Genomic DNA, 11,058 nt, shown 5'->3' with positions numbered 1-11,058 from the left:
TTGTCGGGCTTACAGGAGAGCGCAATCAGCTTTAGGAAAAACTCCCGCACTACAGGCTCTTGAAGTGTTGCCGTTATCGCAAAGTCCTTTGGGTTGGCCATGAGCTGCAGCACAACATCGCCACAAACGTGAATTGCACGGCTATTACAAAACCAGCGCTTGCACCAGCCGTACCTGCTGCATGCTGGCCATTAAAATCGGGTCCTGCAACGCCTGCACGTAGTATGAGCCTTAGTTCATGGCGATCATCAGTGACGGCCCAAAGTGAACGCTCGAAAGTAATATCAGCATCTCGGCATCTTCGTCACTGGCTCCAGCAGAGCTGTGAATCTCCAACACCTCTTTTTCATCAGATGCAGGCGGCTGAACTAAGTCTGTGATAGCTTCCAAGGCGCTCGCTCTGTTCTTCTTCACGCTGCTTTGTAAGTTCAAGCACCTCCAGACAACACTTCAAGGTATTGACGGAATCCTCCTCTTCTGCATGAAAAAGTAGCAGCTCTGGATCCTCGTCATCTATCAACGCATCACGGTAAGCTACCCATCTTGCTTCATCCACAAGTCGCATCCACAACGCGCCATTTTCAAGTGAAGCAGCAGCGAGTACTTGCTCATCCAGAGATCGCTGAGCTGATCATTTGTCGTGTGGCTAGGAGAGCTCGCACTATCACCTGTGTCTTTTTTCTTTGACTGTAAGAAGTCAATTAGCTTCTGATAAAACCCTCGCAGCTCGTGGTCACCCAATTGAGATTCGAGGACGTCTGGGCTCAAACTCATGTCTCGTAGCGCCAACACTATCTTCTCGTTTTGCTGCAGCAACTCGCGCATCGTGTCGTCATGCAAAATAGCGTTTACTGCCTGTGCGTCGAGGCCACCATGCGTGCGGAGACAATGCGACTGGAGATTACTTGCTAGCTGATTACCGTTTTCTCTTCCTGGGCCTTCGACTTTTTCTTCAGCGCCAACTTCGAGCGAAGCTCGCCCTCGCGTCCATTATACTTCGTTAGCAGCTTCTTGACAGTGTTTTCCCTTGGGGGCCATACCAAGCCAGTACATCATTTGATTAACCCCGCCGTTCACACTTTTTTTAAACATACCGGCATCCCCACATGATCATAAGAAACAACGATTGTTTTTTTTGTCGCGGCATCAGATTCTCGATCTTTGAGTAGCAACTCAAGTTTTTCCAGAAGGCTAATTGACTTGAACTTTACCATCGATGAAGAAGAAACACTTTTCTCATGGATTCGGGTAGTCTTCGCTATATAGAAGATCGCTGAGCCAATTCAACAAGTTGCTGTCATCACAAGCCACGTTATCCAAAACGTAGATCTCCCTCAACAGACTACTGTCTCTCGCTAGAGCAGTGCTTTTCGAGATTTCAATTGCCGAGTATGATGACGGTGGATACAATGTATGTATACTTATGTTACGTTCCGAAACAACACCGCACACAATACCCTTAGTGTTCTCATGTTATGCCTCACTAACCGCCTCTGGATCGTGTACCGCTTGCTTTTCTTAAAGTCACTTTTGGAAACATCACATATAAATATGTAGGCGTGGCAGCTGGATGTTACAGATATATACCCGAGTGATAGATCTAGATCGAATGCGTATTGTTGATCGTCATAGTAAAGGTAGACCTGACCTGGGTTTAACGTGATCTGCAAAGAGTGCATTATCTTATTTTGGAAGGATTTGTCTATAATCTCATTTGAGCACATAGCTCCCAAAATGATTCCAATCGGGGGTGTGCGAGGTTGCAAATGTAATATATGCTGCTCGGAAGAGGGGTCAGATTTTATGCTGCTAATAAATTGACATATATCGGTGAGGAATCCCAGTTTAGCTGGAGTAAATACGCCTACTCAAACATCTTACCATCTGCACGTCGTCGCCGTGAGGCAGTCGACACCATATCTTTAATTGCGACGGTCTATTAGAGCAAGGTTTGGTCGGCTCCTCGCGCAAAGTATCTTTTAGGACAGGTACTATTTGCTAATGATCGCCCCAAACACCAATATTATGCCTTGAAATTGTCCCGCTGAGCTCTTTATGATATTACCGAAGAGTCTTTCCACTATCTTCCGCTTGTATTAATCTTGCATGTATAGCTGACGTATTTACTGACTGATTTGCACAGCTACTGCTTGACCGAGTGGCGTAGATCCTTTCCGATTGGCATTTACTGGTTCCGATCTGTATGACGAACATACGAAGCCACATGGCTGTAGACAAATTATCAGAACATCGATATCTTAGGCTTGAATCGAAAAGTAGATCATGTACATTAGATAAAGTACTTTCGGTGTCTAGCTAGCAGCCCGGCGTGCTATTGGATATGTCCGTATTTATTCCGCAATGTCGCGAATGGTGTGGTCGTGATAACCAGCACCCATGTATTGGGTCACTGCTGCAATCTCGGTACTTTCGCATCGTCGTGCTCGCTTACAGTACTTACGCTTATTATGCATCCGACTATATGATCAAGCGCGTCGCAGATTAGGCACAGGTCATACCCGCGGTAATGCAGGCAGCCTGATACAGGCCGGCTGACCAGGCTTCTGTTAGCAGTAGGAAAAACAATATAAACGCGCGCGGCAGGTACACATTATAGCCACCCGCGACTCAACCGAGCTCTTATCTCGACCATTATGGACAGGGCGCTAAAGTAAAGTACTGCGTACAGACAGTTCAACTTACCACACCCACCGGTACTGCGTACAGACAGTTCAACTTACCACACCCACCGGTATGGTTTGCATTACCGCACACGTGCTCGTATCTATGTAGACAGCAAGTTAATCGTCGTGTGTAGTGCTCACTCGATACTGTAGTCTCAATTTGTGAGCGCACATGAATGCAACGTACGCTGTGAGCGCTGATGGCACAGATATCATGGTTTGCAGTATCCAAGTGAGCGAGTGTACATTCGATCTATTGTAACGCGCAAGCAGAAATGGACGGTCAGCTTGCAAGGGTTCACAGTAGATACCATGCGCTAATTATTATATGAAACGCACTACCCTCTGTAGGTGCGTCAACACTATTGGCAGCGCCATAGTCAGTTTACCGTATGTGCGTCTCCAATCCTCGTACCGTCAGCCAGTATACAAATTTCAAAAATAGGTAGGAAAATGGGGGCCTAAAAGGGTATATATTCCAATTACTTGCTCTTCTGCTGCTTCTTTTGCTCGATGTAATTGGCGTTTCGAGCGGTCAGCTTGCGAGGGCGGCTGCGCCTCTTTTTCTTCTTGGGGTACCAGTCCGGACCCATCGCCTTCTTGACGTTCGCCAGGCTTTCCTGGCGGCGCACATCGGCCGAATCAGGTGGTGGGGGCTTTTCCTCCCAAAGCTCAACCGCTTTTTGGGCCGTTCTCGCAGACAATACAGCGCCGCACGATGTCCCGCCCGCTGATTGTACGGAATGCGTAGCCGTACTGCAGCTTCCCGCAGCAGACGCAGCGCGCTCGGGGATCCGTCGTAGACCGCTGCGGGTTCAGCAGAAGCGGGTCAATCTTCGCCTCGCATTGCTTGCACGTAGGGCCCACCATTTTGCAAACGTGCGGATGTTAGCAAAATATTTTGTTTTAACCAATTACTTGCGTCCAAATATTAGCCAATAGCTTGGAAATATAAGGCTGGTATTTATTATTTAGAAACATATTAAAAAGTTGATACTAACGTTTTGGCTTTGCTATAATATATTATTATCAGATTTCCAAACAAAAACATACTTTACATGCAATTTAAATTGCCTAAGACAATTATCTATCGTGCGCGCATGCATCTGTCGGGTGTGGTGCACGGGAGCAGATAGCGAAATGCCCGTGCAGCCGCGCGCCTTCATTGCACGGTGGCAGTGTTGAGTGCCAGGTGAAGTAAAAAATATATATATATATTCGCAAAGTCCCTACAAAAAGCGCTGGTCGTGAAGCCTACTTTAGCATTAAAAAATAATATCGTCTCTACCTTAGAAAATGTGTGGAAAATAGCATCGCCGAGCTCTTACAAATGCGGCCTGTGAAGCTTATATTAATATCGTCTTTACTTTGAAAAGTATGTGGAAAATAGCATCCCAGAGCTCTTACAAAATACTGGTCTGTGAAGTCTACATTAATAATAATAAAAATCTCTATTTTAGAAGGGTGCAGAGCTCTTAGAAAATAAAGTGGTTAGTGTGCCCGATTTGCATTACATACGACAGGTTTTGCGTAGCTAAATCTCAATAACCAAGTATCTGCGCAGCTCGCCTGGCTGTTTGCAGCCAATCGATGCGTTTCGTGCTCGGCAGAAATGTTTACCTTACGTCCAATCGCGGGGGAGAGAGGCGGTCTGATCGTGCAACAGATCCAGTCAGTGTCGCAGGTCGGCTGGTATTGCCCAATCAGGGCGCGAGTTAATTGTGTCACGCTTTTGGATATATTTGTAATTTTGGCATAGTTAGGTCGAGTCAGAAAGTGTGACGGGGTCACACAGCACCTTGCGCTAGAGGAAGTTATCTTCCGAGAGTATACAAACTCTCAGTGAACGGCAGTTCACAGGTCCCCTCTTTAATTAAAGAGAGCGAAGTGACCTAAATAAGGTAGATTGTAAACTGAGTATATTTATAGGTAGGTTAAGTTTGTGGTTAATACAAACTATCAGTTACCTATAGAAATGCAATGTCATTTAACCAATGGTTGGTTTTGAATGACCTTGGTACCTTGTACCAAATATCCCGGAGTATGACATGTCATACTCCTGAAGTGTGAAGTGTCACACTTCATGTAACCAGGGTACACTTAGTGCTACGTACCCCGTTACATCCTCCCCCACTTAGGTTCGGTTTACCGTTCAATCAGAATGAAGAGATGTTCGTCACAAACTCTCATTCTCAAAGTCGAAAACCATCGACTCGGCCGCGCGAGCGCGGCGGAGGCTCACTTTACAGTTAGAGCCTCGAGCAGCAACCTGTGCGCTCTTCGTCAAGGTCTCCACTTCGACCGTTAACATGCCTCGTGGCACTGCTAAGAGCGGTGCTAAGACACGCTCCAAGGCTGCAGCCGGTAAGGCGCAGGCCAAGAGCACTAAGCCTCACGGCAAAGGCTCTGCATAAGGAGGCTACTAAGGTGGCCTCCGAGGCGATCGGATCCTCGGGTGACGCGGCTGCGGACAAGCGCGCAAGCAGGCGCCGCAGTCCGTCGCCCTCGTCTTCAGACAATCGTCCGAACCCTCGGTTCGTAGAACGTGAGTTCAACTCGGGCAGTGAGGACGATGCCGAGTCCGAGAGCACTCATGATGCTCCTGCGGGCTCTGTGGGAGGGCACAGCCCAGTGCCCAGTGAGCACAAAGAAGACAGCGTGCAGTCGTCCGCTAGTGATCACGGTGATCACAGTCCCAGGACCTCTGTGCGCTCTGAGAGTCCGGCCGTTAAGGCTAAGGGCACTCCCAAAGCCGGTGGCGATGAGGAAGGGAGTCCTCGCAAACGTCTCTCGCTTGCCGAGGGTCTTGCGCGCGCTAAGGCCTCTAAAGCCGAAGGCGCCAAGCCCTCAAAGAAGCGTACCGCCTCTAAGTCTCCACTCCGCGAGGAGAAGGAGACTCGACGCTCCTATCAGAGTCTCTTCGGCTCCTCGGATGAAGAGGAGGAGAAGGAGGAAGAAGAGGAAGAGGAGGGTGCCATTGTTGAGCCCCGGGAGGTCTCGAATGACCTCGACCAGCAGCAGGAGGATTTCCAAGCTGCCCAGCGTGTGCGTGGGGGTTCGGTGGCGGCACCCGTCAGCCAGGGAGCTGCCATCAACTCAAGAGGGTATTGGCCTCCCGAGGAGAGCTCTGGGGCTGACCTCTTCTTAGAGCTTCTCGTCGCTCCTCGTGGCCTTGTGGGCGGCCACACTTCTAGGGGCATCTATGAACGAGCCCTTGTTCAGAAAGAACAGTTGTTCGTCGACAACGTGGAGGCTGCTCGGTGTGTGCTTCTCGCGCCACACCGCATTCCCCTTAAGGACTTCACGACTTGTCGTAAGAAGCCCGAGACCCGGGGTGGTCTCTATCCTGTTTGGGGATACCCCTGGGCTATGCCCGAGAACTGTCCCACATGGAGTTCTTGTGAGGACATGTTCTGGGCGTGGGTGGAGACTCTCAAGTACTCGCCCACGGAGTTATGGGAACTCCATGAAGATCAGCAGCTGTCCCACATCCTGGACCAGCGTGATCTTCGTGTGAGGTTTGCCCACTTGATCAGCAAGCGTATGCTGCCAAGGGACATCCTGAAGCGCGCGGCTTCTAGCGCTCACGATGAGCGCGGGTACGGTATGTATTCATCATCCGTACCCCGTTCGGGCAAGAAGCCCCGGACTACTTATAAAGCTGCCGCCGCTTCTGTTCCCAGATTGCGACAGCCTTCGGGCAGTCAATCAGGAGCCGTTCAATCGGCTCCCACGAGTTCTCGGAGTGGGCATAACCCCTCCACTTCACGAGGAGCTGTCGCTTCCCGCGACACCGTTGCTCCTGGAGGATCCGCTCCACGTGGAAGTGGACTTCTCCATTCCGGTCAAGCAGGGGCGGAGGTGCCCTCGTACGAGTACGAGTACTCGGCGCCTCCCGAGAGCCACTCTCGTTCGAGTGCTCCGACTGCGGGTCCGACACGGGACCCTGAGGTTGACCGCCTCCGTCAACGTCTCCTCGTGCTTGAGATTGCACTTGGCCTTGGGACTGGCGGTAATGCTGCCGCCCAGGCCGGGAATCAGGGCGAGCTCGCTCGTCTTGCGGGTCGCCTGGACCTACTGGAGCGAGAGGTCGCGAGCCTGCTCCTGCGGGTGGACCGCCGGGCCTCTTCGTCCGATCTGGACGAGGCCTTTCGCATGATCCGACGGATCGAGGCTTTGTTGCCACGTCCGGAGCCGCCTGCGGCACACTCCCAGACGTACGCGTATGGTGCGTACCCGGCGTACTCAGCGTACTCGGCGTATGGCGCCGGGGTCCATTCGTATGGAGCCCATCCGGCGTACGGTTTTGACCGCAGCCTTGCCGTCCCGACCGAGGCTTGGGTGCCTGCTCCGACGACCTCGTCGACGCCTGTGACCGGCCCTCGCTTCGAGGAGCTGGGTCAAGGGGGGTCTGCGAGTCAGCAACCCCCTGCGGGTCCAAGTACCCGCTTTAAAAGTCTCCAAAATAAAAACGTCCGGGGGGCGTCCCCCCTTGTAATTTTGGAAGAGGGGCAGAGGGTGTAAAACACCCCCCAGTTGCGGGCCCGAAACCCCAAAGGCCCGCAGTAGACGGGGGCTTCAAACTTGTTGGTGGCCGACAGAGCTGACAGTGTCTAGAGGTATAGTTTCTCGTGTTCTAACAACACCACTTCCTCAACTCAAATATACTTAAGTTTCCTCTTCCATGTTTGTCTGAGTACTCCTTTTGTTATCTTGGGCCGCTGCCATGGCATCGCGGACCCTGCTGACAATGATCAGCCTGGTATCCATAAAGGATTCCACCTGTTTCCGCAGCGAAACTGGTCTCACATCTCGAGACCTTGGAAGGAAAGAGCTTTCCGAGCCTCTCCCCCACTTAGAATAGAGGAGTCAGTGTTTCCTCGAAGAGTGAGAAGCACTCTGGGGTGGCGGAAGCCGTTCAAGTAGAACGGCGTGAACCCGTGGACGCGTGCACCGCGTTGTTGAGCGCAAACTCAACAGCTGGAAAGCTGCGTCGACCACGTACGTGGCGCTGCCGCGCACACACTGCGCAGAGTGTCCTCGAGCACTCGATTGACGCGCTCTGTTTGGCCGTCTGTCTGCGGATGATCCGCAGTGGACATCTGCAGACGAGTTCCCAGTAAAGGGAACAGCGATTTCCAAAACGCAGCAGTGAACCGCGGGTCTCGGTCCGAGACAATCGTCTCCGAGAGACCGTGATAGCGGAACACGCCATCGACGAACAACCTTGCGGTTTGTTCGCCCGTCACAGTGACGGGAACTGGAGCAAGATGTACCATCTTGCTCAGCCGACACACGAACACCAAAATTCCGGTGTTGCCGTGTCCGTCGGCGGGAAGCCCAAAGATGAAGTCAAGACTCATCGACATTCAACAATCAGCCGGTACGGGCAGGCTCTGTAGTGGAGCCGAAGAGTGCCCTGCGGGTTTAACCCGCTGACATGTTTCACATGTCTTGACGTACCGGGCGACCCACTTGTACATGTGGGTCCACCAGAAGGACTGAGAGACCGACAGAAAGGTCTTCTCGCGGCCCAAGTGGCCGCTGGAGGGCGCGTCATGCGCCTCCGCGAGGATGTCGAACTTCAGATCCTCGTCGTTGGGTACAATTACCCGTGGAGGATCAGTGGGCTCTACCCGATAATAGAGGAGGCCCTCCTTCAACTCATATCGGTGGAGCCGTGAGCGCTGTCGCGACGAGAGCCAGTCGGACTTCGCGCTCGTTCCGGCCTTAAGGAACTTGACGATAGGCGCGACAGCCTCATCGTCCCGATACGCCATGCGTATCCGATCATATAGATCCGTTGTCACCCGCGTGATGTGGGCCAACTCATAGTCGGGACGCCTAGAGAGGGCGTCCGCAAGCACGTTGAGCTTGCCCGGCTTGTACTCGACGCGGAAGTTATATTCCGCGAAGAAGGACAGCCACCTCGCCATCCGTTGGGAGAGGTGAGGCGAGTTAGTCGCCGTCCTCAAGGACGCGTGGTCTGTGTAGATCACAAAGGGCGTAGAGCCCAGAAGGTGAACACGGAACTTCACAAGGGCATATTTCATTGCCAGGAGCTTCTTGTCATGGACAGGGTAGTTCCGCTCGGCGGCTTTGAGCTGCCTGGACTGGAATGAGATGACTCGTTCCTGTCCAGCCGTGTCGTCCTGCAGCAATGCACACCCGATGGCGTAATCGGAGGCATCGCAGACGACGCTAAACGGCTTCGTCTCGTCCGGCAGAGCCAGGACAGGGGCCTCTTGGAGACTGGCCTTGATGCTGTCAAAAGCATCCTGGTGCTCTTGCTCCCAGCGCCAGTCGACGTCCTTCTGAAGGAGGCTCGACAAGGGCTTAGCGAAGCCCGCGTACCCAGCGCTGTACTTGTGAAGGTAGTTGGCCAAACCCAACCACTTTCGAAGATCCTTCTGGTATCGGGGCGTCGGCCATGCTGCTATGGCCTTGACCTTGTCTGGGTCAGCCCGAACGCCCACGTTGCTTACGAAGCAGCCGAGAACTTTGATCTCTGGTGACGCGAAAACGCACTTGTCGATGTTGGCGTAGAGCTTGTTCGCTCGCATCACGTCCAACACTCGACGGAGGTGTCCTAGATGCACCTCCATGGCCGTCTTGCCTCTTTCGGCACGGCTATGGACGAAAATGTCGTCGAAGTACGTCTGTACGAAGGTACGCAAAGGGCGGAACAATTGCGTCACCAGGCGATTGAACGTCGCCGGGGCGTTAGACAAGCCCTGCGGCATGACGAGCCACTCCCAAAGCATGCCGCTTGGAGTGCTTACCGCGGTGAGCGGGATGTCACTCTCTCGCATCAGGATTTGGTAGTATCCGTCTACCAAATCCAGCGCACTGTACAGTACGCTCCCGGCCATGTTGTTCAACAACACATCCTTTCGTGGGATCGGTGTTTGGGCCGGCACCGTTGCGTTGTTCAGCTTGTTATAAGCGTGAACCAGACGCCACTTTCCGTTCGGCTTACGAACGCAGAAAGTCGGCGTCGAGTGCGGGGATTTCGACTCCCGCACCATGCCTGCCTTCGCTTTCGCGGCGAAGAAGGCATCAATGACCTCGCACTGTTCGCGCGGGAGAGGCCATTGCCTCGTGACACAATACTTTGTGCCGGGCACGAGATCGATCTCGTGCCGTACGCCTCGATCCGGTGGGAGTTGGGTCGGTGGGTGTTTATTCACCACGTCCGCATACTCCGTCACCAAAGGATACACCGGATCCTTGGGGTTCTTGAGAATCTCAGAACCCAAGCGCGCCTGACGCTGCTTGTTCATGTCTTCCAGGACGTTCTCGTCCAAGACAGAGGAGGAGTTCAGCTCCTCCTGAGTGGTCTCAGGTCTCATGAGTACCATCTCAGCGATCTCTCCAGCCTTGAGGTTGGCCAGGAAAGACTCAGCCGTCATTTCCTCGAGGTTCAGTATCTCTGCAACCTCTGGCAACGGTTCCAAGTGGACACCAGATGCCTTGACGGGTAAACCCGTCTCGCTATCGAAGATGTGATAACACTCTTCCACCGGCCTTGTCGGAGGAGCCCGGGCCCTGGACTCCGAGTCGCTTGAAGCGACGTCGATCGGAACAAAGTTCGGATCCGACTTGAGGCGGCGGCGGCGTCTTTGCCGACGGCTTCTGTGACGGGGAGCTTTGCTGCCCACGTCTAGGGATGTCGTCGCTACGACATCCGAGGCACTCGTGGCCTCGTGTGGTACTGTTGTACCCCCACAGGAAGCGTGTTCAACGCCTTCCTCTTCAGTTAAGGTCTGGGCGACCGCGTGTGGCACTGTGTTACCCACACAGGAAGCGTATCCGACGTCTTCCTCTTCAGTTATGGTCTGGGCGACCGTGTGTGGCACTGTGTTACCCACACAGGAAGCGTATCCGACGTCTTCCTCTTCAGTTATGGTCTGGGCGACCGTGAGTGGAACTCTGTTACCCACTCTGAACACGCTGTTCTCAGTGTGCATGACAGCTGCAGCTGTCTGCGGAGCTAAGATACCCGCCTGTGGACCTATAGTTACCCACTTGGGCCGCGCCTCTTCTGGGCGCGGCCACCATCAAAACATCCTCGGAGTCGTCATATACGTCGACGACTCCCAAGCATCTGCCGGATGCTTTGGTACCCTGGCAGCCCTCGCGGGCGCCCCGGGTCCTGACAGAGGTGGGAACATGACTCACCAATGTTCTGTCGGACTGGCGCAGGGCGGCTGGCACCGATTGCCTTGCCTCGCCAGTCGATCCAGGGCTCGTGCTTCTCAAGCCAGGGCATGCCCAGGATCATATCATATGGATCCATATCGAGAACAGTGAACTGTTCGAGGCTGTCAAAGTCTTCAAACTTGACAGCCAGATCCACTTGGACGTTGGGGAA

At 53.1% G+C, this 11,058-nt stretch overlaps 1 protein-coding gene across 1 annotated transcript; it reads right to left on the bottom strand.

Moving 5' to 3' along the window:
* Positions 1-231: 231 nt before the first annotated feature.
* Positions 232-825, bottom strand: PITG_16288 (uncharacterized protein; the record flags this gene model as incomplete). Its single annotated transcript, XM_002897630.1, has 2 exons — positions 232-322; positions 539-825. 2 exons carry the CDS (start codon positions 823-825, stop codon positions 232-234), a joined length of 378 nt encoding a protein of 125 aa, XP_002897676.1.
* Positions 826-11,058: the final 10,233 nt, after the last annotated feature.

This window comes from Phytophthora infestans, genomic scaffold (genome assembly GCF_000142945.1).
Source record: "Phytophthora infestans T30-4 supercont1.43 genomic scaffold, whole genome shotgun sequence".
NCBI classification, from domain to species: domain Eukaryota; phylum Oomycota; class Peronosporomycetes; order Peronosporales; family Peronosporaceae; genus Phytophthora; species Phytophthora infestans.
Note: the sequence above shows the minus strand (reverse complement) of the source record. Positions and strands in the feature narration are given on the sequence as shown.